Source organism: Nyctibius grandis, chromosome 20 (assembly GCF_013368605.1).
Source record: "Nyctibius grandis isolate bNycGra1 chromosome 20, bNycGra1.pri, whole genome shotgun sequence".
Taxonomy (NCBI): Eukaryota; Metazoa; Chordata; class Aves; order Nyctibiiformes; family Nyctibiidae; genus Nyctibius; species Nyctibius grandis.
In genome coordinates, this window is record NC_090677.1 from 7149681 (window position 1) to 7175077 (window position 25397).

Here is a 25397-nt window from a genome sequence, read left to right on the forward strand (position 1 = left end):
GCCACCCCAGGACGAGGGACGGTGGCGAGGACCCAGTGGGGAAGAGAGAGAAAATGATAGAAATCACAAGATGTCAAGAAGTGAAAGGGCCCTGCAGCGTCGTGATGCAGCGCTGGCGACGTTACAATCCCTTGGGGGGGGGTTCTTCCAGAAATAGGGGCAGACACTGAGGGACGAGTGGCGTTGGGGCTGCTTCTGAAGGGCAGGCAAGGACGGTTCTCCCAGGGGCCTGAGAAGGGCTCGCTGTTGGGAGTTTCCTCAGAGTGCCTCAGGAGAGTTTTTTTTCCATGTGAGGCCTCTGAGCTCTTTGTGGGCTCGAGTCCAGGGCTAAAGAAAAACCACTAATGCATTAAGCGCATTTATGCCTCAGAACGATGCTCGTCCTTCCCAGAGAGGAAACGTGCCCAGGACACCGGGGATACGGGAAATTGCATCCTCCCCGCAGCACGTAAAACCCAGCCTGGAAGTCGTGCTGGGGGGGAGGGCTCAACCTAGGGCCCAAGGACACACACTGCCCAGGGACGTGTCCCGAGTCAGGTCTCAGGCTGTCACAACCCACCCACGCTGGGCAGCTCTCGGAGCACTTTGTGTGGCACCGTTTGCACGGCTGCCATTGCCATATGTGTCGGAGGGACAAGAAATACCTGCTCCAGGCACCCAGCCCCTGTCTGGCGTCTACAGGCAAGGAAACCATGCCCAGGCTTCCACCCAGACAGCAATCCTTTAATTTGCCCTGTGAAAAATCAGGAAGATCCATCACGTCCCCTTTTTTCCACGTTGCCCGTGTGCAGTTTGGGGTTTGGGCTGGCTCCTGCGCCTTCGCCGAGCCCCTGCAGCCCTTTGCCAGGACGTGGCTCAGCGCGGAGCCCCGTGCTGCTGGGTCCCAGGCAGGGTGACACTCGGGGTGGCCGGGTTCACCCCAGGAGCACCCATGGGGTGAAGCCCTTGGGATGTCTGGCGCTTCGGCTGCGGGGGGTTTAGCTTTGGGACCACAGGCGGGGCTGGAAGGCCTGGGCAGGCATGGCTGGAGGAAGAGGAAGAGGAAGAAGTGGTTGCGCTGGAGGCTTCACATCAGCCATTCTTGACCTCCGGAGGAACCGGAGGCAGGAGGCAGGGCTCTGCAGGCAGGGCAGGGCAGGCAGGCACCCAGCCCTGCCCGGGGAGGCGGCTCTCAAGTGCCCGGAGCCCATCGGAAGAGACACCCCCCCCCTCCACCCGCCATTTCGAGAGGGATCGAGGAGCGAGAAGTGAGAGGCGAGGGGAGAGGGAGAGGGGCGGGGGAGATGGCTGCAAGGGGGGTGGGTTGCAAGGAGGGGGGGCGGTGGGATCGTGACACTTTCCGTCTCGGCCATGGAAGCGGCATTTCCCTGCGGGGTCGGCGGGAGGAGCCTTGGACGGGCCCCGGGAGCCCCCGGGGAAGAGCGGGGCGGTGGCCCAGGGCGGGGGGGACCAGTGCTCGTCCCCCGGCTCCGGGCCCCCCTCCTCTTTCCACCTCCGGGGCGGCGGTCCCCGGGGCACCCCCCCCTTCCCACCCCCCTCTGTGCCCCCCCGGTAGCGTTCCTGGGGCCCCCCTTTGCCCACACACCCCGCCCCACGCGTGGGCGGCCCGTGGCAGCGGCCCATCCCCGGGGCACCGGTAGCTCAGCCCCGGGGGCGGCACCAAGCCGGGGCGGAGGCGGAACGGTGTGTGTGTCCCTCCTCCCCGCCGTGTCCCCACACGGGTGTCCCCACCCGTGTCCCCCCACCCGTGTCCCCCCGCAGCCCCCGCAGCGATGTCGCGGCCGCTGTCGGACCAGGAGCGGCGGAAGCAGATCAGCATCCGCGGGATCGTGGGAGCCGAGAACGTGGCCGAGCTGAAGCGGGGCTTCAACCGCCACCTCCACTTCACCCTGGTCAAGGACCGCAACGTGGCCACCCCCCGAGACTACTACTTCGCCCTCGCCCACACCGTGCGGGACCACTTGGTGGGGCGCTGGATCCGCACCCAGCAGTACTACTACGAGAAGGACCCCAAGGTGGGAGCGAGGGGATGCTGGGGAGGACCTCCTTGCAGGGCTGGGGGAGGAGGAGGGTGGTGGGATTCCCACCCTGGTTTCCCAAGGTGGGTCCTGCGTTATGGCCGGGGTGGGAATTTTGGGACACCCTCTGTGAACGCCCTGTGGGGAAGAACAGAAGGGGGGGCTCGGTTTTTCTCGGTTTTAGGGCTATTCCCCCAAACTTTGCCAAGCGTAGGGCTGGACTTTAACAAGCGAGGCCACTGGCCTTTGCTTTGCCAAACAAACGTAGCGCGGCTCGGGCAGGAGCCGGGCGCAGGGCATGGGAACGGCGTTTGTTGTCCCGCGGCGCTGGCGTGGGCGCGCTCCGCCGAGAGCAGCTGCGAAGCCTTCTAGGGTGAAATAATCGAAGGGCTTAAACGCACCCAAAGCCAGCCGTGAGCAGGACTGGTTTAAAATAGGCTCGAGCCTAATCTGCGATCCCAAGCGGGGAAGGTCGGGTTTGCGCGGGGGGGTTCGGGTGCTGCTGCTCCTCGGGGCTCCGGCTGCTGGGGGATGGAGCAGCGATCCCCTCCGGACCCCCGCACGGCCCTGTCGCCTCCGATATCCTCCCTGCGAGGGCAGGCCCGCGGACACCTCGCTGGGACCGTGCCAGCCCCGAGCTCAACGCACCCTGTGTCGTGTGGGGGTGAGGAAAAAAGATGAGCCTCATGCAGGGCTTGGATGTGGGGATTGTCCTGTACAGCCGAGACGTCCTGGGTGCCATCCGCCCAGCTCTGCTAGGACCAAACCAGTAAGGCTAACCGATCCTGCCCAGCACATCCCATCACCATCCCCAGCCCAACCCCGCACAGGTCCCGGGGAAACCCGTCAAGTCAGCGCCTTCCTCCAGCCTAACCCTTCCGTAAAACCTGCCGGTGCTGACGCTGGGGGGTGGATTAGACAAGCCTTCGCCTTACCGGCCGCATCCTGCACCCATCACGTCAGTGGGAGAGGGGTTGCTCCTGTGACCGACCCCCCCGGGACCGGCAGAGGAAGCCCGTGTCCCCGCGGCTCGCTCAGTTTTCCGGTTGCTTTGCAGCTCGGGGTGACGTTAGGAAACGTCTCCTCTTTAAAGTTTAACTTGTATCATCACCACGGCCACCGACGTGCCCGGGGTGACCATCCTGGAGCTGTCCCTGCTCTCGGACAGGGCGCTGGGGCTTGACCAAACAAAACCGCTTCCGAGCTCCAGCCCTCAAATTCCCAGTGCAAACCACCCTGCTGTGTCAAGAGTCGAGGTTTTTCCTCTTGATAGCAGCTTCTGGGGACCAGAGGAGCCTCCTCCAGCCCCAGGGAAGGTGACCAGGGGGTTGCTTTTGTCTTTCAGAGGATTTACTACCTCTCGCTGGAGTTTTACATGGGGCGGACGCTGCAGAACACCATGATTAACCTGGGGCTGCAGAACGCCTGTGACGAAGCCATCTACCAGGTGAGCATCCCAGGGGGCTGGGGAGGACCTGGACCAGGAGGGCTCCTTGAGCGGCAGGCGATGCCTTAGCAGATAAATGCTGCTCCAGAGCCTGGAGCCGGCGTTTACAGACCGATTTGGGGCTGCCCAGCCCAGCAGCTGCACGCTGAGGGATGTGTGTTTAAGAGAAGACTGGACGTGGCACTTAGTGCCATGGTCTAGTTGCCATGGTGGTGTCAGGGCACTGGTTGGACTCGATGATCCCAGAGGGCTCTTCCAACCTGGTTGATTCTGCGATTCTGTGGCACGGTGCTGAGATGGAGGGTCCAGCCCCTAAGCTCATACGAGGCCATCAATAGCTGTAATCAGTGGCAGAGGGGATTAAAACCTTGGCCTAACTCAACCCTGGTGCTGGCACCGTGCGGCACTTGGGTTATCAAAGGTTTTTGGGTGGCTCCTTCCCCCCCGCCCTGCGCTTGCACCCCTCGTGACCGACGCGGCGGGGGAGGTTGCACAACAGCAGCTTTCAAGCAAACACATCCAAAGGAGAGGAACTTATTTTAGGGTTTTTTTTTTTTAATTTTTTATCTGTTGACCTCGCCGTGAGGACAGAGCCCGGCTAGGGTGAGGGTGGAGGGGAAGCGCCTGGGGTGCTGCGTGGTGGGAGCGGGGAGAAGCAGGAGGTGTGGGGTTATTTGGGAATCCTTCTCTTTGCAGCCATGGGTTTCCATGGGAAAAGGTGGCTCAGCCCTGGCACGGCACCGTCTTATTTCCCACTGAGCTGCCCGAGGAGCTTTGCATAGGCAAAACCTCTTCCTCCCACAGCATCCCGGGCTGCAAACTTTTAAATTTCCCTGTAAAAGTGGTGTAGCTGCTTCTCCGGGCGCCTCTGTTAGAGGGCGATGCCTGGAGCCGGGGGGGACGGGCACCTGGGTGCCAGCCCCAGGGGGATGCAGGTGCTGGGGGGGGCAGGAGGGTGGTGTTGGCCCTTACGGGGCTGCAGCCACAGGGCTGGGGTGTGCAGGGAGGGAGGGATCCCTGGGGGACCTGTCTGAAATGTGGGACCACCTGGCTATGGCTGGGTGCCCCCACCCCCAGGAGTTTGTCCCCAGCGAGGTCAAGGGTGTATGTGTCCCTTGTAGATGCTGGTGGAGTGACCAATGCCAGAGCTGGTCCCTGCCACAGCGTGGAGGGGGAGAGGGGCTGCTCTGGGTGCAAATCCCCACGTCCCAGCTGCAGGGATGGGTCTTGCAGGCTCAGGGGCTGTTCCACCCCTCCTGGAGCTCCCCTGCAAGAGGGGCGGGCAGCGGTGGGCGCAGGGCAGCACCCAGGGGTGCGTGCCAGCCGTGCCTTCCCTCCGCCGGGCTGGGCACCTGGGGAGCCTCCAGCCCATCACCTTCTTCTCGTCTGTAGCTCGGGCTGGACATGGAAGAGCTGGAGGAGATCGAGGAGGATGCTGGGCTCGGCAATGGTGGTCTCGGCAGGCTGGCTGGTGGGTGAGCCCCCCGCGACGGTCCCGTGGCCTGGGTGGTGGGGCACAGCCCTGGAGCCTTTGCATCCACTGCGGGGGGGTACCTGAACCCGGGGGGGTTGTTGCTCCAGCCTTGCCGTGCACAGAGCAAGAGGCGCTGGGTGGCTGGCAAGCGAGCGGCAGCGGCTGCTGGCCCTGGCTCGTGTCCCCGCGGGGTGGCTGCCTGCTGCCATGGGCTCTCCACGGGGACAAGGACCCGCTGTCCCCGGGGCTCCTGGCTCCCCAGGGAAGCACAGCTCTCCACTCTCCTCCCTCCCTGGCAGCCTGCTTCCTCGACTCGATGGCCACGCTGGGGCTGGCAGCCTACGGCTACGGCATCCGCTACGAGTACGGCATCTTCAACCAGAAGATCCGGGACGGGTGGCAGGTACGGAGGGAGGCGCGTGGCCCTCACCTTCCCCCGCCACAGCCCTGAGTGCAGCCTCCCCCTCAGACCAGGACAGGACAGGGGCGACAGACACTTTCCCTTAGCTTGGCGACTGCTGGAGCCGGCCTTGGTGCTGTGATATTTAAAACTTGTCAGCTGTTTTCTCGAACGAGTTTAACTCCTTAGACCGGTGCGAGCAGACAGCATCGCTCCCCGCGGCGGGGAGGCTCGTCCTTCATCCCGGCTGGCTCCGGCGCATGGGGCTGGGATCAGCCACCACGATCCATCACCGCGCTGTCGGGGACACCCCGGGGTTTGGGGGGGTCTGTGCAGAGCCCTGCCTCCGGGCTCACCCTGCAGCGCCCAAATCCAGGGTCAGGGCAGGCGGACCCCAAAGCATCCCCTTGGCCACGCGCAGCTGGAGCCTTTCCCGGCCGTCCGCCCTGTGCCTCTGGGGTGGGTGGCCCTGTCACTGCTCTCCCTCCCTTCTGCAGGTGGAAGAAGCTGACGACTGGCTCCGGCACGGCAACCCCTGGGAGAAAGCCCGTCCCGAGTACATGCTGCCCGTGCACTTCTACGGCCGGGTGGAGCACGGTGCCGCCGGCACCAAGTGGGTCGACACCCAGGTATGGGCTAGGGCGCAGCTTCATGGGGCCGGCGTGCTGGGAACCCCCCTTGCATGGCTTGTCCCATCACCTGGGGGGCTCTCACAGCGTCCCCTTCACTGGGGTGGGAAAGGCAGCAGTGGAGCAAACTGGGGAGGGGATGGCCACAGGGCTGGGGACAGGTTTTGCTGCTCCACGTCTGCAGCCGACCTCTGAGATACCCAACAGCACCTCCGGCAGGTCTGTGTGCGATGCACGACGGCTTAAATTAAGCTGCTCCTGACCCTCGCAAGCCCCTCTCCATCCCCTGAGCGCTTCTGGTGAACACCAGCCGCTGGGCAGAGCCGGGGGAGCCGGGGTGTCCCCAGGGCAGGGGCTGGGGGTACCAAGCATGTCCCCACGCGTGCCGCCCCGTGGAGGTGGATGCAACCCTGAGCTTGCTCGTGCAGGATGAGAGGGCTCTGGCGGGGCCGGGGGGACATGGGGGGACATGAGCCAGGGGCACAGCCTGGCTCTGGCTGCCCTGAACATGTCCCAGGTGGTGCTGGCGCTGCCCTACGATACCCCCGTGCCTGGGTACATGAACAACACCGTCAACACCATGCGCCTGTGGTCGGCTCGGGCACCCAACGACTTCAACCTGCGGGACTGTAAGTGGGTGCTGGTGGGGTGCTGTGCAGGACAGGGTGTGGGGGGGGTCCTGCGCTCACCTTGTCCCTCTGCTCCTCCCCAGTCAACGTCGGAGACTACATCCAGGCTGTGCTGGACCGAAACCTGGCGGAGAACATATCCCGCGTCCTTTACCCCAATGACAACGTAAGTCAGGATGGAGGGGTGGATGTTTTAGGGATGGCTAAAGGGTGTGGAGCAGCCCCTCTCGATGGGACGTTGCAGAGATGTTTTTAGAATCGTAGAATCACAGAATCATTTTGGTTGGAAAGGACCTTTAAGATCATCGAGTCCAACCGTTAACCCAGCACTGCCAAGGCCACCACTAACCCATGTCCCTCAGCACCACATCTACACGGCTTTTAAATCCCCTCAGGGATGGGGACTCCACCACTGCCCTGGGCAGCCTGTGCCAGTGCTTGACAACCCTTTCAGGGAAGAAATTTTCCCTGATCTCCAATCTAAACCTCCCTTGGCTGGCATGGAGGCGCAATGGGATGTACAGCCCGCAGCTCTGGCCGTGGGGACGGCTCCTGCAGATCCGCTTTTGCAGAGCAGCGCGTTGATGTTTTGTGCTGCGTGAACAGTGGTTTTAATTCTCATCCTAGAAATAGCCCCTGGGTGTTACAGCCCCTGTGGCTTCTCTTCCCATTGCCCCGGCACCTTTTCTTGCGGCCAAAAATTTTCAAAGCAGCTTTCCACGATGCTCGAGGAGGGTTTAAACCCCTGTCTGTTACCAGCACATCGCAAAACCCCTGTGCTGAAAGCTGGAACGCGAGAAGACGTTGTGGTTTGAGCTGCTGCCAACGCCAGTGCTGGGGGAAGCACGGAGGGCTCACGCCGTGCCGTGGGCGTGTGCCGGCAAGTGTCCCTGCGTGGCGGGGAGCCCGGCACAGCGCAGGCGTCCCGGGGCAAGTGCCGGGTCTTCCACTTGGGCCACAACAACCCCCTGCAGCGCTATGGGCTGGGGCAAGAGTGGTTAGAGAGCGGCCCAGCGGAAAGAGACCTGGGGGTGCTGATGGACAGCCGGCTAAACATGAGCCAGCAGTGTGCCCAGGTGGCCAAGAAGGCCAATGGCATCCTGGCCTCTATGAGGAATAGTGTATCCAGCCGGTCTAGGGAAGTGATCGTCCCTCTGTACTCGGCACTGGTGAGGCCGCACCTTGAATCCTGTGTCCAGTTGTGGGCCCCGCACTTCAAGAGAGATGTTGAGGTGTTGGAGCGAGTCCAGAGGAGGGCGACCAAGCTGGTGAAGGGTCTGGAGGGTCTGAGCTACGAGGAACGGCTGAGGGAGCTGGGGGTGTTTAGCCTGGAGAAGAGGAGGCTCCGAGGTGACCTTAGTGCAGTCTACAACTACCTGAAGGGAGGTTGTAGTGCAGTGGGAGTCGGCCTCTTCTCCCAGACAACTAGTGATAGGACAAGAGGACACAGCCTCAAGCTTGGCCAGGGGAGGTTCAGGTTGGACATTAGGAAGCATTTCTTCTCAGCAAGGGCCATTAGCCATTGGAAGGGGCTGCCCAGGGAGGTGGTGGAGTCACCATCTCTGGAGGGGTTTAAGAAAAGCCTGGACATGGCACTTAGTGCCATGGTCTAGTTGCCATAGTGGTGTCAGGGCAATGGTTGGACTCGATGATCCCAGAGGTCTCTTCCGACCTCATTGATTCTGTGATTCTCCTGCTCTGCTCGCAGTTCTTCGAGGGGAAGGAGCTGCGGCTGAAGCAGGAGTACTTCGTGGTGGCTGCCACCCTCCAGGACATCATACGCCGCTTCAAAGCGTCCAAATTCGGGAGCACAGAAAGTGTCCGAACCGTGTTCGATTCCTTCCCTGACCAGGTACGACCTAGGGCTGCTCTGACCAGAGCCTTGGAGCTGGTTTTGATGCCTCCCAGATGCGCACCCAGGGCTGGAGGGGTTTCATGGACCTTCCGTGGGTGCCTGTGCCAGGCTGGCTCGGGCAGTGGGATGCCCACGTGTCCCTGACACGTGCCCACACGCCACCCCTGCTCTCCCCGCAGGTCGCCATCCAGCTGAACGACACGCACCCCGCCATGGCCATCCCTGAGCTGATGAGGATCTTCGTGGACATGGAGAAGCTACCGTGGAACAAGGTAGGGAGACCTGACCTGGCCCCTGGGTCCCCTCCCGCCCAGCCGTGGCAGAGGAGCTGGGGAACCAGTTTGGTAGCTGCTGGTGGCCTGGGGAGCGACGTGGAGCATTCAGGTTGGGTTAAACCAGCATGGACTTGGAGGAGCCGACTTGGCCGTGGTGCTGGCCCTGGTGGGAGGACCATGCATGGGTGCTGGCACCCACCCGGGGCTGCCTCCACCCTCGCTGCTCAGCGCCGGCTCTCCCTTGGCAGGCCTGGGACATTACCAAGCGGACCTTCGCCTACACCAACCACACGGTGCTGCCCGAAGCCCTGGAGCGCTGGCCGGTGGACCTGGTGGAGAAGCTGCTCCCCAGACACCTGCAGATCATCTACGAGATCAACCAGAGACACCTGGATGTAAGTGCCTTGGGGCAGCGCAGGAGCCCTCTGCGGAGCGGGGGACAGGGATGGGACATGTTGTGCTGTTGGGTTTGGGGGGATGCACAAACTGATGACGTTGGGTGTTTGGCCAGGGGGGTTCTGGCTGCTATTTTGGGAGACTGGGGTATGGGAAAGCCCTTCCCACCAGTCAGTTGCCACCCCACGGCTAGTGGCTATTTTAAAGGCTTCACCCTTTGCTCCCTAAATGCTAAATTCATCCTGGAGAAGGATGAGGTTGGGGGTACAAAGGAGATGGTGGTTTGGCCTCCTGGTCTGGCAGCACGAGGCTTTTCCCCAAACAGCCCCGCTGGCCAAGCACGTGCCCACAAGACCCTCTCTAGGGGGGCTTCGGGGGGGTCCTTCTGTCCACAGATGTCCATGCTGGGGAAGGGCACCCTTGGGAGGGGGTTTGCATGGTCGGTCTGGGGTAAAAGCCACCGCTCCGGCTGGTGTCAAATGCATCGGAGACATTTCTGTGGCCCCTCCTCGGGAGCCATGGGGTGGGACATCCCAAAACACCACCTCCCCGGCCTCCACCGGCAGCACATCGCATCCCTCTTCCCCAACGACGTGGACCGGCTGCGCAGGATGTCCCTGATAGAGGAAGGAGGCACCAAGAGGATCAACATGGCCCATCTCTGCATCGTGGGCTCCCACGCTGTCAACGGCGTGGCCAAGATCCACTCCGAAATCGTCAAGACTCAAGTGTAAGCGCGGGGAGGGAGGCGGTGGTGGATCACCCTCGGCTTGGAAGCGGTGGTGGTGGCAGCTTGGAAGCTGTCCCCTCCTTGCTCTTGCAGCTTCAAGGACTTTGCAGCGCTGGAGCCGGAGAAGTTTCAGAACAAGACCAACGGCATCACCCCGCGGCGCTGGCTCCTGCTCTGCAACCCGGGGCTGGCGGAGCTCATCGCAGAGGTAACGGCACGGCGGGGAGGGGAGCACGCTGGCCCTTCCCAACCCCAGGGACGCTGCCCTGGGGACGCCCCTCCACCCTCAGCCATGTACAGCTTCTCAATGGTCAGGCTCTTGTTTGTGTCTCACCTGAGTCACAGAATCACAGAATCAATCAGGTTGGAAGAGCCCTCTGGGATCATCGAGTCCAACCATTGCCCTGACACCACCATGGCAACTAGACCATGGCACTAAGTGCCATGTCCAGTCTTTTCTTAAACCCCTCCAGAGATGGTGACTCCACCACCTCCCTGGGCAGCCCCTTCCAATGGCTAATGGCCCTTGCTGAGAAGAAATGCTTCCTAATGTCCAACCTGAACCTCCCCTGGCCAAGCTTGAGGCTACGTCCCCTGCTCCTGCTTTCCAAGCTTTGCTGGGCGGGAGCAGCGTGCCCGATGAAGGTGGCCGTCCCCATCCCATGGTCAGCGTGTGCCCGTGCTCCCGTTGCAGAAAATAGGGGAGGACTACGTGCGGGACCTGAGCCAGCTGGGGAAGCTGCATGAGTTTGTGGACGATGACATCTTCATCCGTGAGGTTGCCAAAGTGAAGCAGGTGAGGGGTGTGGGCGGGGGGGACATGGGCGGGGGATCGTGGGCAGGGGGCTGATGTGCTCCCTGCCCCCTCGCCCAGGAGAACAAGGTGAAGTTTGCGCAGTACCTGGAGAAGGAGTACAAAGTGAAGATCAACCCTTCCTCCATGTTCGACGTGCACGTGAAGAGGATCCACGAGTACAAGCGGCAGCTGATGAACTGCCTGCACGTCATCACCATGTACAACCGTAAGGCACCGCGTGCCCCGAGGGGACGGGCTGCCCTGGGGGGGCACCAGCATCCCTATCCCCCGGGGCTACAGCTGGAATGGAGGGTGACACCACGCTGCCGTCTTCTCCAGGCATCAGGAGGGATCCCGCGAAGCTCTTTGTGCCGAGGACGGTGATCATCGGGGGCAAGGTACGTTGGGTCAGGAGGTTGAGGCATTTTGGAGGAAGTCCTTGAAAATGCCCTCGGGGATTCGGGTGCAGGTGTTCTCATGGAGATGCGTTCATGTTCTCATGAACCTGGCTTCAGCCCAAGCAAGGTTCTGCTGCCTATGGTCATGCAAGCCCCCAGAAACTTGGTGGCACAGCACATGGGTTGGATGAGGGATGGGAGCAGGGCTGAGCGGGTGCTTCCCTGGGCACGTGAGAGCTGGGTGCTCCTCGCCTGCCCTTGGCACCAGCCCTCAAGGTTCACCCGTGGCTTTTCTCCTAGGCTGCCCCAGGGTATCACATGGCTAAAATGATCATCAAGCTCATTAACGCTGTGGCTCAGGTGGTGAACAACGACCCCGTTGTGGGGAGCAAGATGAAGGTCATCTTCCTGGAGAACTACAGGGTCTCGCTGGCAGAGAAAGGTGGGGCCTGCTGTGGGGAGGGGATGTCCACCCCATGGCTGTCCACCAGCCCGTGGCTCCGTCACTGCTGATCTAACATCCTTGGGCACGATGCAAACCCAACGCTGGTCACCATGAGCCCCTTGTGTCCGTGTGTTTTGTTGGCAGTGATCCCTGCTACCGACCTGTCGGAGCAGATCTCCACGGCGGGCACTGAGGCGTCGGGTACGGGGAACATGAAGTTCATGCTGAACGGGGCTCTGACCATCGGCACCATGGATGGAGCCAACGTGGAGATGGCCGAGGAGGCTGGAGAGGAAAACCTGTTCATCTTCGGCATGAGGGTGGAGGACGTCACGGAGCTGGACAGGGCAGGGTGAGGGCTGGGGATGCCACGGGGGTGCCACCACAGGCAGCTGGAGCAGCACCATCTCATGTCAACCCTTCCCTGCCAGGTACAACGCCCAGGAGTACTACGACCGGCTCCCCGAGTTGAAGCAAGCCATTGACCAGATCAGGAGCGGCTTCTTCTCCCCGAGGGAGCCTGACCTCTTCAAAGACGTGGTCAACATGCTCTTCCACCATGACCGGTGAGGCCTGGAATGCCATCCATCCCCTGGCTGGAGGCTCTCCACCAAATCCCTGGTGCCCATGCAGAGCAGCCCCTGCACCAACCATCCAGCCACTGGCTGATAAGGTCCCGTTTTCTGGCCCTGATGTTGTGCACGTGGAAGAGCAGTGGATGCTCCACGGGTACCAAAGGCTCTCCATGTGCGGCACTTCACGCTTGCCGCATTCAGGCCTGGGGCACATTAAGACCAAGAAGCATTTGGGTGCACAGCCCTTGCCAGGTGATGGTAGATGCTTTTAGGTATCTCCAGGGCTTTCCTGGCCGGAGCACTAAGCAGCCAAGGGCCATGGGCGTTTGCATGGGGAGTTGTTTTCCGGTGAGCTGACACAGGATGTGCCACCCCAGGGCACCGTCCAGGGCTTGCAGGGCTCTGTGCAGACCTCCATGGGGAGGGTGAATTTGTCTGAAGCATTTGTGTTGGAGGAAGCCCCAGGCCTGGCAGCCCGAGCCCTGCGCGCTGCAGCCACCGGCCGCTGCCGTGCTCCCACCGACGCATTTCGCACCTTGAATCCTGTGTCCAGTTCTGGGCCCCACACCTCAAGAAAGAAGTTGAGGTGTTGGAGCGAGTGCAGAGGAGGACGACCAAGCTGGGGAAGGGTCTGGAGGGTCTGACCTACGAGGAACAGCTGAGGGAGCTGGGGGTGTTTAGCCTGGAGAAGAGGAGGCTCAGAGGTGACCTTAGTGCAGTCTACAACTACCTGAAGGGAGGTTGTAGCGAAGTGGGAGTCGGCCTCTCCTCCCAGCAATAGAACAAGAGGACACAGCCTCAAGCTTGGCCAGGGGAGGTTCAGGTTGGACATTAGGAAGCATTTCTTCTCAGCAAGGGTCATTAGCCATTGGAAGGGGCTGCCCAGGGAGGTGGTGGAGTCCCCATCTCTGGAGGGGTTTAAGAAAAGACTGGACATGGCACTTAGTGCCCTGGTCTAGTTGCCATGGTGGTGTCAGGGCAATGGTTGGACTCGATGATCCCAGAGGTCTCTTCCAACCTGGTTGATTCTGTGATTTCTGCTGTCGCCGACTCCCCCTTTCTTTGCACCTACAGGTTTAAAGTCTTTGCAGACTACGAAGCTTATGTCAGATGTCAGGAGAAGGTCAGCGAGCTGTACCTGGTGAGTTCCAGCCCAGGGAGCTGTCATGGGGGCACATCCCATCCCAGAGAAGGGGTCTGGTGGGGCTGTGCACATAGATGGGTTCCTGGTGAGGAGGCTCCTGGCTGTGTTGCTGCAGGGGGTCCCTGGTTGAAAGCCAACAGGGCACCCATGGGCACAAGCCTCCAGCTGCACCATCCCACCACTCTCCTTGCAGAACTCCAAGGCGTGGACCAAGATGGTCATCAGGAACATCGCGGCGGCTGGCAAGTTCTCCAGCGACCGCACCATCAAGGAGTACGCCCGGGACATCTGGCACGTGGAGCCCTCCGACCTGAAGATCCCACCGCCCAACGAGCCCCGGGACGCGGTCGAGGACAAGACCCCCAACGGCACGGCAGCGCCGGGGACACGGGTGCCTGCGCTGTGAAAGGGTCTCTGCTGTCTGGTGTCTGTGTTGCTGGTGGCTTCCTACGGACGGGGAAGGGGGGGATTTTTATAATGTGTCTGCGGGAAGCGAAACCACGTTGCCCTGTTGCTTGTGTAGGTTCTAAAAATAAAAGTGCCGCTGGAGTCCAAGGGGCTGTTTGCTGAAGCCTAAAATTAGGGGCTGGGCTCACCCAGGCCAACGCTAACGCAGAAGGAGGGTGCAGGGGGTGAGCTGCTGGGGCTCGGTGCAGGATGGGGGGGGAGCACAGCTGGCCACAGCTGTCTGAGCTGCAAAATCACAGAATCAACCAGGTTGGAAGAGCCCTCAGGGATCATCGAGTCCAACCATTGCCCTGACACCACCATGTCAACTAGACCATGGCACTAAGTGCCATGTCCAGGCTTTTCTTAAACACATCCAGAGATGGTGACTCCACCACCTCCCTGGGCAGCCCCTTCCAATGGCTAATGACCCTTGCTGAGAAGAAATGCTTCCTAATGTCCAACCTGAACCTCCCCTGGCGAAGCTTGAGGCTGTGTCCTCTTGTCCTATCGCTAGTTGCCTGGGAGAAGAGGCCGACTCCCACTGCGCTACAACCTCCCTTCAGGTAGTTGTAGACTGCACTAAGGTCACCTCTGAGCCTCCTCTTCTCCAGGCTAAACACCCCCAGCTCCCTCAGCTGTTCTTCATAGGTCAGACCCTGCAGACCCTTCACCAGCTTGGTCGCCCTCCTCTGGAGCCCTTGCAGCAGCTGCTGAAGCAGGACTTGGGGGTGCAGCTCTTGCCAGTCCCAAGGCACCAGTGCCAGGGGGGTGCAGAGTTAAGGGGTGTTTAACTCTCTTACCCCCATCACTGCCCTGTATGATGCTCCCGGCCACCCCTTGCACGGTCCTGTCCCAGGAGCAGCGCCCAGCTCGCAGCAGCATCGCCGTCCCCCCGGTACCCTGCAGCGTCCTCGAGGCGGCGGGCGAATTAGGAAGTTTCTCAGTAGTTTTTATTACATACAGCAGTGAAGTTCAGTGCCATGAGGGGTTCCTGGCGTGGGTTTGAGGGAGCGCTCGCGGTCGGCATCACTGAGTGTTCAAGAATTCTCTGCAACAAGATGCAATAACAAACCTGTCGCTGTATCACTGGCCACCCTGCGCTGCTTGAGGTCCTGAGCCCTGGACGTGGGGCTGAGCTGGGCTTAGAGCCACCTCCCCATGACAGCCGGGCTGAGGACGGGCTCAGGGCAGTGGGGATCAAAAAACTGATGCCAGCAAGTCCCGTGGGGTGGGGAAGGAGCAGGGGGGGAGGCACCCGTGTGGTTGCAGCAGGGGAGGATGCACCCGTGGAAGAAGAGGCCAGGGCTCGTTCTATGCCCCCCCCCTCCCAGCTCTTTCTGCACCCCTATTTTAGCAGAGCACCACTTACTTCACCAGGGTGGGCAGCTCCGGGTTGAAAGAGATGTAGTCATGGCCCAGGCCCAGCTTTTCGGGAAAGGTGATGAACTTCACCTTGGTTTTGTCCTTGTAGGCGCTGCGTGCCATCTCGAAGAGCTGCCGCGGGGTGGGAGCTTGGTTAGCGGCACGCACAGGGGACCCCAAACCCCCTCCTGGCACCAGCCACCCCCTCTCCCTCCCCTTCAGCCCCCCCGAAAACAGGCCAAACCCCCTCCCAGCCCTGTTAGAGCCCACGCAGAGGCGATGGCGGTCCCCACCTTGCGGCCCATGTGCGGAGGCAGCACAGCATCATCTTCCGCATGCAGGATGAGGAGTGGGCAGGTCAGCACCTTCACGCTGCGGGCAGCAAGCACGCACCCAGGAGTCACCCCGGAGCCCACACACCCACGGGAGCCTCCCTGGGTGCTGCTAAACCCCCCCCCAGCAACCCTGACCCCCCCCTCCCAGAGCCATCCCAGCCCACTGGTGCCTAAGGGCAGCTGGACCACCCCAGGGTGATGCCCGCACTGCTCGCCCCAGCATCAAGCACCCTAATAACCCTCAACCCCCCCAACGCAGGGTGCTCAGGCTCCAAAAACACCCAGGAACCAGGTCGCTTTTAGCAAAGGCACCCACAAACGTGGAGAGGGAAGGATGCTGCCGCCACGGCGCGTGTGTGGTGCGCGGCGGGTGGGACTCGAGCACGTGGTGCTCAAAAATGGATGGTGGCCCGTGGACTTTGCTCGATGGTAATACCGATATCTGTGATTCTGTGAAGTTATGCAAATAAAAAGCCACTTCTAAAGCATGAGTAAGCCAGGCAAACACAAATAAGAGCACAGGGATGACATGGCGTGACGTGTCCAACCCGCCCCTCCTCGGTCCTGGCATCATCCCCGTGGGGACGCTGCGCCCCATCCCGCCCGGCACTCACTTCTCGTCGCTGCGGAAGAACATGTCGCCCAGGGCCAGCGAGTCCAGGATGAGGTACTGGAAACCCGGGAACAGGCGGTACATCTGCCAGGGAGAGAGTTGGGGGGGTGCTACGGCGTGGCGGGGATTGCTGCACCCTTCCCCTGCTGGGGGGGAGCCCTGGGCAGCCGGGGCTGCCACTGCTGGGGGACCCCGTGGGCACAGACCCCCACCCATCACCACTGGGGGACCCCGTGGGCACAGCCCCCCACCCATCACCACTGGGGGACCCCACGGGCAGAGCCCCCAGGCTCACCTTGGTGAGGGGGACGTGGGCAGCCGCCTCGCGGATGTTGGTGTAGGGTGACTCCAGGACAACAGCGTCAACCTGGACCCCTGAGGGCAGAGCAGGGTGAGGGCAGGCATGGCTGCAGGGGGCCGTCCCCCTCCCCAGGCTGATGCCACGCTCCCATCCAGGCCCCCAAAATCTGGCCAGGGCTGTGCAGAGCCCCCAGGGGAACACCACACTGGGCCAACCCAGCCACGCTGGCCCTTACCTCGCTCCTCCTGCAGTTTCCTGGCTGCGTTGGTGGCAATCCTGTGAGAAGAGAGGTGACAGTGACAGGGAGCAGCCATGACACTCCAATAGGACACACAGCACCCTCAGACCCCCTCTTGCCTCCTGGGTTTTGCTTTGCAGGTGCCTCCACCAAGGAGGAGGAACCCCTTGGTTCCCCCCTGGGTGGCACCGGTCCGGCAGCAGTGTCACAACCCAGGGACCAACTGTGGGCTCCGGCACCTGCCAGCACCCACGGGGCATCCCCGCTGCTGTCACCCACCCCGTCCCCAAGGAGTGTCCCCAGAAGAGGACGCTGCTGTTCCCGCTCCGCGCTTTGGCCCAGTCGTAGAGTGCGAGGACGTCCGTGGTGAAGCCGCTCTCCGTGGGGTGCCCGCTGGAGTCCCCGTAGCCTGCGGGGGACACGGCTCGGTGTCACAACCCGGGGGGGTACTGGCCCCAGCTGGGTCACTCAGTGAGGGGCAGGGGGGGTGACTTTACCTCTGTAGTCGAGAGCCAGGATGTGGAAGTCCGCAGCCCCCATGGTCTGTCAGAGGAGTGGCACCACGTCATGCCCTGGGGCGGGGGGACGCACCCCCAGGACCCCCAGCAGGGCCAGGCTCGCTCTGCCCAGGGTCCCTCGTGGGTCCTTGGAGCCAGCATGAGCCTTTCCCCCAGCAGGTCCCAGTCCCCTCGCAGGGAACCACTTACCTTCAAGAACTGGATGCGGTGGCTCGCAGCCCTGATGGGGAAAGGGAGGTCAGAGCTCGGGGAGGGGTCTCCATCCCGCCGCCCTGGGGCACCGGTCCAGGCGAGGGACCAGGGGGACCTTTTCCCAGGAGGGCTGAGCTGGATGCTCAGGGGTGGGTGGATTTTGAGCTTCCCTTTAACTCAAAGGGACTTTCCTCCACCCGTGGGGTCAGAAACCACCACAGCAGCCCCGGCCCCGCAGCACCGCCGGCTGCTGCACCGAGTTTGCCAGTTCTCAGCCCACACAGCGATGCTGCGCCCATGGGTACTCGCCTGGTCCCCCCGTTGCCGTGCAGGTAGATGATCACGGGGTGAGCATCAGCAAGTGCCTCCTCGTACCAACGCTGGTCCTTGCCCTGCGCCTCAGCCCCTCTGCTGCCCGGCACCGTGTGCCTGGCGGGGGGCAGAGCGGGGTTAGCCAGGCCCCCGGCATACCCACGGTGCCCACCCGGGATGTTGCCCCGCTCACCAGACCCCGACCGTGACGCCCGGCTCGGTGGCGAGGTACAGGCTGACGGTGTTGTTCACCAGCAGCTCCGGCCGCCGAAGGTCCGCGAAGAAGGGGAACGCCACTGATGGAGAAACCGCAGCCGTCACATGGGCGACCCGGGAGCCCTCGTACCCAGCTGCTTTTAGGCATTTTTTTTTCCACAGCAATATGGATTTTTGTTTTGAAATAATTTCCCCAGAAGCCAAGGGCCGTGCTCGGGGAGCGGGTAGGCGAGCACGGCCTCTGCCATCACCTCCCACCCGCGTTTCCAGTCCCGCCGCCGCCATGCCCAGACGTGTTGCAACTTTAGGCAGTAAACAGGGTCGGTGGCACCGTGTTATTACAGCTTGCAAAACCCGAGGTGCCAATGGGAAAGGTCCCCCTGTGCCTCCTCCGCAAGCCCACGGCAAGTGGCGGGGGTCAGATGGGTGCTGTTGTGGTGCGACAGGCACTGGGTGCAGCCCCAGCCACGTTTCGGGGCCCTGCCGCCTGCTGAATCCCTTTAGGGGGGGGTCGGGGTTGGGACAGCCCCGGGGCACTCACAGAAGTTCAGGAAGACGAATTTGGTGAGCAGGATGGGGAAGAGGCGGATGAGGAAGGGAACGGAGACATAGACGAGGAGCAGGCCCAGGAGGAGGGCGCGCAGCCAGACCCACAGGCCCCTGCAAGGCAGACACCCCGTTAGCGCATCCCCTCCTGCCCCAAGGGCTTTGGGGCCCCAGCTGTGATGGTTGGATACAGCAGCTTGTCACCCGCAAGGGCCTGAAGCTGCCGTTTGTGTCCCTCTGGGACCAGGAGCTGGTTCCCCCACACTGGGGTTGTGTCACAGCCCCACCGTGGCACAGCATCATGAGAGGCCACGGTCCAGTCCCCCACAGCCTCCCACGGGACGCCGGCGGGCAGAAAGGGCAGGGCACGTGCCAGGGCCGGGAGCTGCAAGCCAAACCGGCGATAAGGAGCCACCGATACTCTGAGGCAACACCCCGAGGTGCGGCTGGTGAGAGATAGTCACGGCGGTGTCCCCAGGCCTGGCACCGAGAGCTTCTGCAGCTCTGGGGACAAGGAGGAAAGGTGGGGAAGGGGCTCGGGGAGCCTGCAGCGCTGTGGGAGAAACCAGTCCCCAGAGAGATGTCCCCCAGTGCCACCAGTACAGGGTGGGGAACGTGACCACCTCTGATAGTGGCCTGCCCCAAAGGGCTGGGGGACGCGTCCAGCCACCCCGGGCCGTGCCCTCTGCAGCCACCGGCCAGCCCCAGCCCCCGAGAGGGAAGGGAAAGCTGGGAGCTGCAGATGGCCTGGCATCGCCATCCCCCATGGGCTGATGGGGCCTGGCGATGGGGAAACCAGTCCGGGCACGGGGGGGATTTAGGGCAGAGGCTTCTGAGAGGCATCCAAGCACAACTCGCTCCCTGCCAGCACATGCCCAGGGTCACTGTCACTCCTGCAGAAGCAGATTCAGTCCATTGCCTGCCCTGGGGAGTGCTGCAAGATGCTGAGAAAGTGGGTGCCAGGGCAAGGTGGCACGGTCCTCTGGACACAGACACCCTTCCCAGGAGGGTACAGGGTGACATGAGCCATGCTGGAGCCACAGGAGCTCCTCAAACCCCAGTTGCCCCAAGCCTTTGGTCTGAGGAGTCCCGCTGTGCGCTGGCGGCAGCGGCCAGCAATGCCCTGGCAGTCGCTGCAGTTAATTACTGGGTGCTGCTCCTGGTCTACACCTAATATTCAAGTGCAGGGGCGAGCACTCACACCCACCCTTGCACAATACCTGCTGCGGGTGAGAACTGACGGGTCCAGGCTGGGGGGACGTGCCCACCAAGGGGCACCTCTGACAACTGGCACGGCAAGAGGGCACTGCGTGGCATCACGGGGACAGCAAGGTGACAGGGGACACAGCCACAGCAAGGTGTCATGATGGTATCCCATGGATGGTATCCCCATGGATCCTATGCTATGGGAGCGTGGCTGTGGCAGGGTGACATGGGGACGTGGCCATGGTATGGGATCACAGCTGTGGCAGGGTGACATGGGGACATGGCCACAGTATGCGATCACGGCTGTGGCAGGGTGACATGGCCACGGTATGAGATCACGGTCGTGGCAGAGCACCATGGGGACATGGCCACGGTATGGGATCACGGCCGTGGCAGGGTGACACGGGGACATGGCTGTGGTACAGGATCACGGCTATGGCAGAGTGGCACAGCCATGGCTGGGGAGGGACACACATGGGGTCATGGCCCCAGCAAGGTGACAAGGCCATGGTGTGGGGACACAGGAGCACGGCCACGGCACGGGGACAGACCTACGGCACAGGGGACACAGCGCTGGCACGTGGTCACCGGAGACGCAGCAGGTGACACGGCCGGGGGACAGCGCATGGCCACGGCAGAGGACAGGGTGACCCAGCGGACAGACACCGCACGGGGACACGGACCCGGTGCCGGCGATCGCGGCGCTGCCCGGCCCCGAGTGCCCGCCGGTGCCCGCCAGCGCCCCCACGCCGGCAGCCCGTCCCGCCGCGGGTACTCACCGCTCCCCCCGGGCCGCGCCGGCCCTGGGCTCCGCCCGGCCCCTGTCGCCGTTGTCCCCGTCCCCGTCCCCGCCGCTCCGCTCGCCGCGCCGCCGCATCGCCCCGCCGACTGCCCGCGCCGCCGCCGCGCCACGCCCCCCCGCCAGGCCACGCCCCCCGCCGCCAGGCCCCGCCCACTATGGGCTCAGCCCACCACTCACAGCCGCTCTCCTGCCCCCAGGCCACGCCCCCGAGCCAAGCCACGCCCCCTTCGGGCCTCGGGGGCGGGGCCGGGGCCGCCCACGTGGAGCCGCCGCGCCCGCCCCGGGGCCTGCGGGGGGGTCCCGGCAGGGCGGCGGCCCCGTGTCCCCGGGGGGCTGAGCCGGGGACACCACGGGGCCAGCAGCGAGGTGAGACTCCGGGAAAATCAGCCTTGCCGGGGAGTGAAAAGAAGCTTCCGGGTTAAAAAAAAAATAATAAAAATAAAAATAAAAAAAACCCAAATTAATAAAAAAACAAATTAATAAAAAAACAAGGTTTCCAAGCAAAGCTGGTGCCTCGGCCGGCTTCTCCACCCGCTGAAGCTGTCCCTTGGCTGGAGGGGTGGAAACCTGCTGCTGGTTCCCCTCTCAGCCTGCAGCTCTGTCACGCTGAGTCAGCCCCAACTTTTCAGGCTGGAACTTCCCAGTAGGAAAACCCAAAGACAAACAGATCCGGTCCAACCGGGGCCGTGGGCAGGTGGGTGCGTGTTCCCCGTCAGCAGATGTGGCAATAAGGTGGCACCGGCCACCCGCAAGCTGCTCTTCCCCTGCCGCAGGGACAGGAGGGCAGCGGAAGCGGCCGGCAGATCTGGCTGCTTTTACACACAAGAGCTTTTTCCTTCCACCCCCATTTTTTCCCCCGTTCCCAGTGGGTGCTGGGGCTGCAGCTGGGGCACACAGCAGGGTGTCGATGGCAGAAATGGTCCCCAGCGCCTCCGCTTTGTTGCCCGCAGAGATGGGCAGGGTACGGCCAGCGAGAGCCGGAGGGGATCGGCACGGAGTCATGGCAGATGCTTCAGCGACGCAGCCGCACAAATACTGCTCGTGATAAGGAGCTGGCACAAGAGACGTGAGGGTTTTCTGGGCTGGGGGGCAAATCCTGTGGCAGAGGGAGACAAGCAGGATCAGGCCCGAGGAGCGGTGATGGAAACCTTGTACAGTGGAGGCTGGACATGCGATGGCAGCAACGAGCCGCAGCTAAGGAGGCCCGACACCGCTGGGGCTCAGCACCGCTCGCCATTGTTTTGTGCAAAATAAATCAAAGTTTGGGCTTATTTTGTTCCAAACTTCTCCCCTCACCGGCTGTGAGACGGGGGGGGTTTCCGCCTGCTTTCTCTACAGCGTCTTTTCCTAAATGCCCCCTTTGTTTATTATTTTTTTTTGCTGGTGGTTTTGTAGCTTTTTTTGCTAATTATTTCCTATTTTATGGCCCTGCTTTCCCCTGGCCTGGCGGGATGCCGGGGTGAAGGGTGTCTGGCCCAGCACGGTGCAGCGGGAGGGGACCCTGGGAAGGCAGGAGCGGCTCTCGGCTCCCCCCCCGCAGCTCCCCAGGCTGCGGCCGGACCTTTCCTCGCCCTGCCAGAACAAAGCACCCCATTGTGCAGGGGAAACGAGAAGGAAAACATGACGGGGCAGCGAGAGCCATGCTGGGACGGGGGTTTCCACAGGCACCGGGCGCCCACGGCCTTGCAGAGGGGTCACCCACCGCCTGCGCAGGCGCCCGCGGCCACTGTCCCCATTTTTGGGTGGCTCCGTGCCAACTCCCCCACGCTGCTGGGTCCGGCCCGGCCATGCAGAGCAGCTTATGTCCAGCACTCATGGATTTTCCCACATGGCCCTTTTTTTTCCTGGCGTGTGTCGCACATGATGGCGTGGGCGAGAGGAGGTTTCCTTCCGCCGAGCTCGCTCGGAAGGCGCACGCTGCCAACGCCATCCTGCAAATGCAGCTGCTTGCTGGAAGGGGGCTCCAAAAATAGGCTGGTGGGGTCCTAGAAATATACTTTCCTCCTGTGGGGAAAAAAAATAAAATCAGGATGCCTTTGCTAAAAATGAGTCAGGAATTTGCACTGCAGTGGCACAGCCGGGGTCTGCACACCCCCGTGGGCTGGCTGGGGACACGGGGACACCGAGCACGCTGCCAGTCCCCACCGCCCGTCCGGCTGCACGCACGCAAACGTGTGGCGAGTGGCTTTGTTGGGTGACAGCGGAGATTTTTCGGGGCTGTCGCTTGGATTAGCGAGGCACCGCGAGGAGGAGGAGGGTGAGGGGGGAGAAAGGTCCTGGCACTCGCCGGGCTCGCAACAAAACAAAGCACCAGATGGTTTCGACTCTGACATAATACGCGGTGAAAAAAAGTGTTTGAACCGGGGGCTGAAGAAGCAAATGTGGGAAGAGAGGGAGAAAGAAAAGAAAGAAAAACCCCCAGCGAGTGTCAGAGCAGAAGAAAGCGTCGGAGAAAAATGGCAAACGTTAAAAACCAAAACAAAAACCTTCCCCCAGCACAAAGCCGCGGCTGCCGACATCTGTCCAGCAAAGCCTCTCGCCAAGGCCCCCCTCCCTCTAAAGTCACCTTTCCTCTGTCGTTGCGGGGACGCTGTCCCATCCCTGGGCAGGGCTTTGCTCGACACTGGGGGACCCGCTCATCTCTGCCACGTCCCCTGTCCCTGGGGCTGGTGCTGGTGGCAGAGCTACCCCAGCTGCTGCAGCGGGATAAATATTTTATGACGCCTTTAAGCTCACGTGTGGTGTCCCCGGTGTCCCTGTCACCGCCGGTGGGACTGCGTGGCAAAGCAGCCCATCCCTCCGCTGCAGGATCTCGTGGGCTTTTCAGCCTGGTTTCCTATCGAAGCAGGGTCCGTGCGAGGCTTTTGTGTTTCCCTTGCTCCTCCTCCATAAATATTTTGAACCTGCAGAGCGGTTGCAGAGTCGCCTTAAAAAAGGGAAGAGGGTTTAAAAGTTATTACTTCGCAAAAACAAGCAAAACAAGCCCGTGCAATCGTGCGAGGGCAGATTGCCGTGTGAGCTGAACCCTTTATTAGCCACCAGAGAATCCACAAGCCTCAACCCTTGGCGACCTCCGCCTCCCTGCCACTAGCCCACGCCAGCTGGCGCTGAGCTCCAGCCTCTAATGAGGCTGCCGAGGTTTAAGTGAGGGTTTGAGTTTTGCTGGTGCCCGTGGTTGGTGTGTCAGCGCCCCGGAGCACCCCCCCGGGATGGCTCATGGGGCAGAGGGTTGTCCTTGGTTGTGCCCCTCCAAAGCAAGTGGGGGGCACAGATGGGTCGGTGTGTGGAGCCACCATGGGTGCTGGGGTGGGTACCATGAGGGGCAGTGTGGCCCCGCATCACGGTGACACAAGGAGACCCGAGAAGATGCCAATCCTGCAGGCCCTGGGATGGCAGGGAGCAGGGGTGCTGTGTCCCCATGGCAGGGGACAGTGGGGTGACATGATGTATGGGGCAGCCCAGGTGACATGCCATTGTTTTTTTGGGACAATGAGGAGCTGCAGGGTCATGTCCCCAGGAACAGCAGGGAGCCGGGGTGATGCCACCCGGGGGTGCGGGACAGCGGGGAGCCGGGGTGATGCCACCCGGGGGTGAGGGATGGTGGGAACCGGGGTGATGCCACCCGGGGGTGCGGGACAGCAGGGAGCCGGGGTGATGCCACCCGCGGGTGCGGGACAGCGGGGAGCTGGTGTGATGCCACCCGGGGGTGCGGGATGGTGGGAACCGAAGTGATGCCACCATGGGGACAGGACAGCGGGCCACAGGGGCGCGGGGGCCCCCACGCAGCTGCCCCCCGTGGGGCGGGCGGCCGGCGCTGGCAGGCGGGGGGCGGTCCCGGGCGGTGCCAGCGGGGCCCCGCCGCACAAAGGCCGCCGGTTGCCTCCGCCCCGGGGCCGGCCCCGAGCCGCGGACCCAATAAACGCCGCCGCATTTGAACGCAGCACCTCCCCCGGCCCCGCTTCCCCTCGCACCGCACCGCACCGCTCCGCTCCGCAGGCACCGGCAGCCGCGCCGGGTGAGCCCGGGGAAGGGAGTGGGGCCGCGGGGGCTGCAGCGCCGAGCATCGCGGGTGGGGGGTCGGTGGGTGCGTGGGGGGGGGTCTCACGGAGCCCGGGGAGGGTGCGGGGTTGCTCTGGCCGCTGCCGGTCCCTCCTCCGCGGGCGGTGCCGGGGCGCAGCCCGCCCCTTCCCGGGGCTACCGGCCGCGTGTGCGGGGCGGCGAGGGGGAGGGGGGGATGGAGGAAGAGGGGTGCTGGGGAGGGGGTCTCGTAACCAGAGGGTGCGGTGGGGGTTTTGAGGCGTGGGTGGGTGCTGGGGGGTGCCTGCGTGGGGTGGGTTCAGCGGCCCTGGGTGCCGCTCACCCTCCTGCCAAGGGCACCCCGTCCTGCGGTGCGTCCCCGTCCCGTCACCGGAGAGATGCTCCGAACACCCCCAAACCCCAGCGGTGGGAGCGGGGTGAGGAGCAGCTCTCCCTAGGCTGAGGCGGGGAAGGAGCAGGCTGTGGCTGGAGGAATTGATGACAGCGGTTGTTTTGTCATCGGCGAAGCCCTCGCTGTCACCAAGGGCGGCATCTGCTCTCTGGTCACAAACCGTGGGCCCTGTCACCTCTGGGTACAGATGGGGATGAGACCCCAAATCTGCAGCCCGGGAGGGTCAGCCACGGGAGCTGGGGGTTTGCTGTGCAAGTGGGCGTCAGGTTGGGTGGGCGTCAGGTTGGGTGGGTGCATTTATCCCATAAACCCACGCATTTATTCTCATTTGCTCACCGAAACGGGGCTCTGACGGTGAGGGGCTCGCCACACGGTCCCCGCAGCGCGATGGACGCGCGGCGTTATCGCCGTGATTCAGCACGGCCCGGGGTTTATCTCGAATCACCCAATCCCTTATTTCCCGGCGTGCGAGGCGTCGCTGGATAAATCGCCGGCTCGCTTTGTTTACTTCGGAACTAATCAGCTTTGTGCCTCTACCTTGGGTTTTATCGCACCCGGAGCTCCCCGAGTTACAGCTCGATTTGCAAAATCAAAACAGATGGGTGCTTTGTTTTTCCTTATTGAGGGGAAGGCTGCTGATTGAAAAGCCCCATTACAATGCAAATA

At 62.6% G+C, this 25397-nt stretch overlaps 3 protein-coding genes across 3 annotated transcripts in view; 2 read left to right on the forward strand and 1 right to left on the reverse strand.

Annotated features, from left to right (window-relative positions):
- Positions 1–1102: 1102 nt before the first annotated feature.
- PYGL (glycogen phosphorylase L) lies at positions 1103–13759 on the forward strand. Its single transcript, XM_068416606.1, has 21 exons — positions 1103–1247; positions 1762–2015; positions 3364–3465; positions 4858–4936; positions 5239–5342; positions 5837–5968; positions 6486–6597; positions 6681–6763; positions 8306–8449; positions 8632–8724; positions 8976–9122; positions 9690–9853; positions 9947–10061; positions 10548–10649; positions 10728–10875; positions 10989–11047; positions 11348–11489; positions 11637–11844; positions 11924–12058; positions 13142–13208; positions 13405–13759. The coding sequence occupies exons 2-21, from the start codon at positions 1773–1775 to the stop codon at positions 13615–13617; spliced, it is 2592 nt and encodes an 863-aa protein (XP_068272707.1). The 5' UTR covers positions 1103–1247; positions 1762–1772; the 3' UTR covers positions 13618–13759.
- An 834-nt stretch (positions 13760–14593) lies between these two features.
- Positions 14594–20377, reverse strand: ABHD12B (abhydrolase domain containing 12B). The gene is made up of 13 exons (XM_068416510.1): positions 20280–20377; positions 18290–18408; positions 17726–17828; positions 17530–17649; positions 17218–17248; positions 17008–17053; positions 16790–16919; positions 16508–16548; positions 16267–16346; positions 15973–16055; positions 15317–15395; positions 15031–15155; positions 14594–14709 (listed from the first exon to the last, which is right to left on the reverse strand). The coding sequence occupies exons 1-13, from the start codon at positions 20375–20377 to the stop codon at positions 14688–14690; spliced, it is 1077 nt and encodes a 358-aa protein (XP_068272611.1). The 3' UTR covers positions 14594–14687.
- Positions 20378–24244: 3867 nt separating this feature from the next.
- Positions 24245–25397, forward strand: part of NIN (ninein) — a 62746-nt gene continuing 61593 nt past the window's right edge. Inside the window, exon 1 of the mRNA XM_068416605.1 lies at positions 24245–24317. The gene's annotated coding sequence lies outside the window, so the exon portion shown is untranslated. The remainder of the gene's footprint in view (positions 24318–25397) is intronic.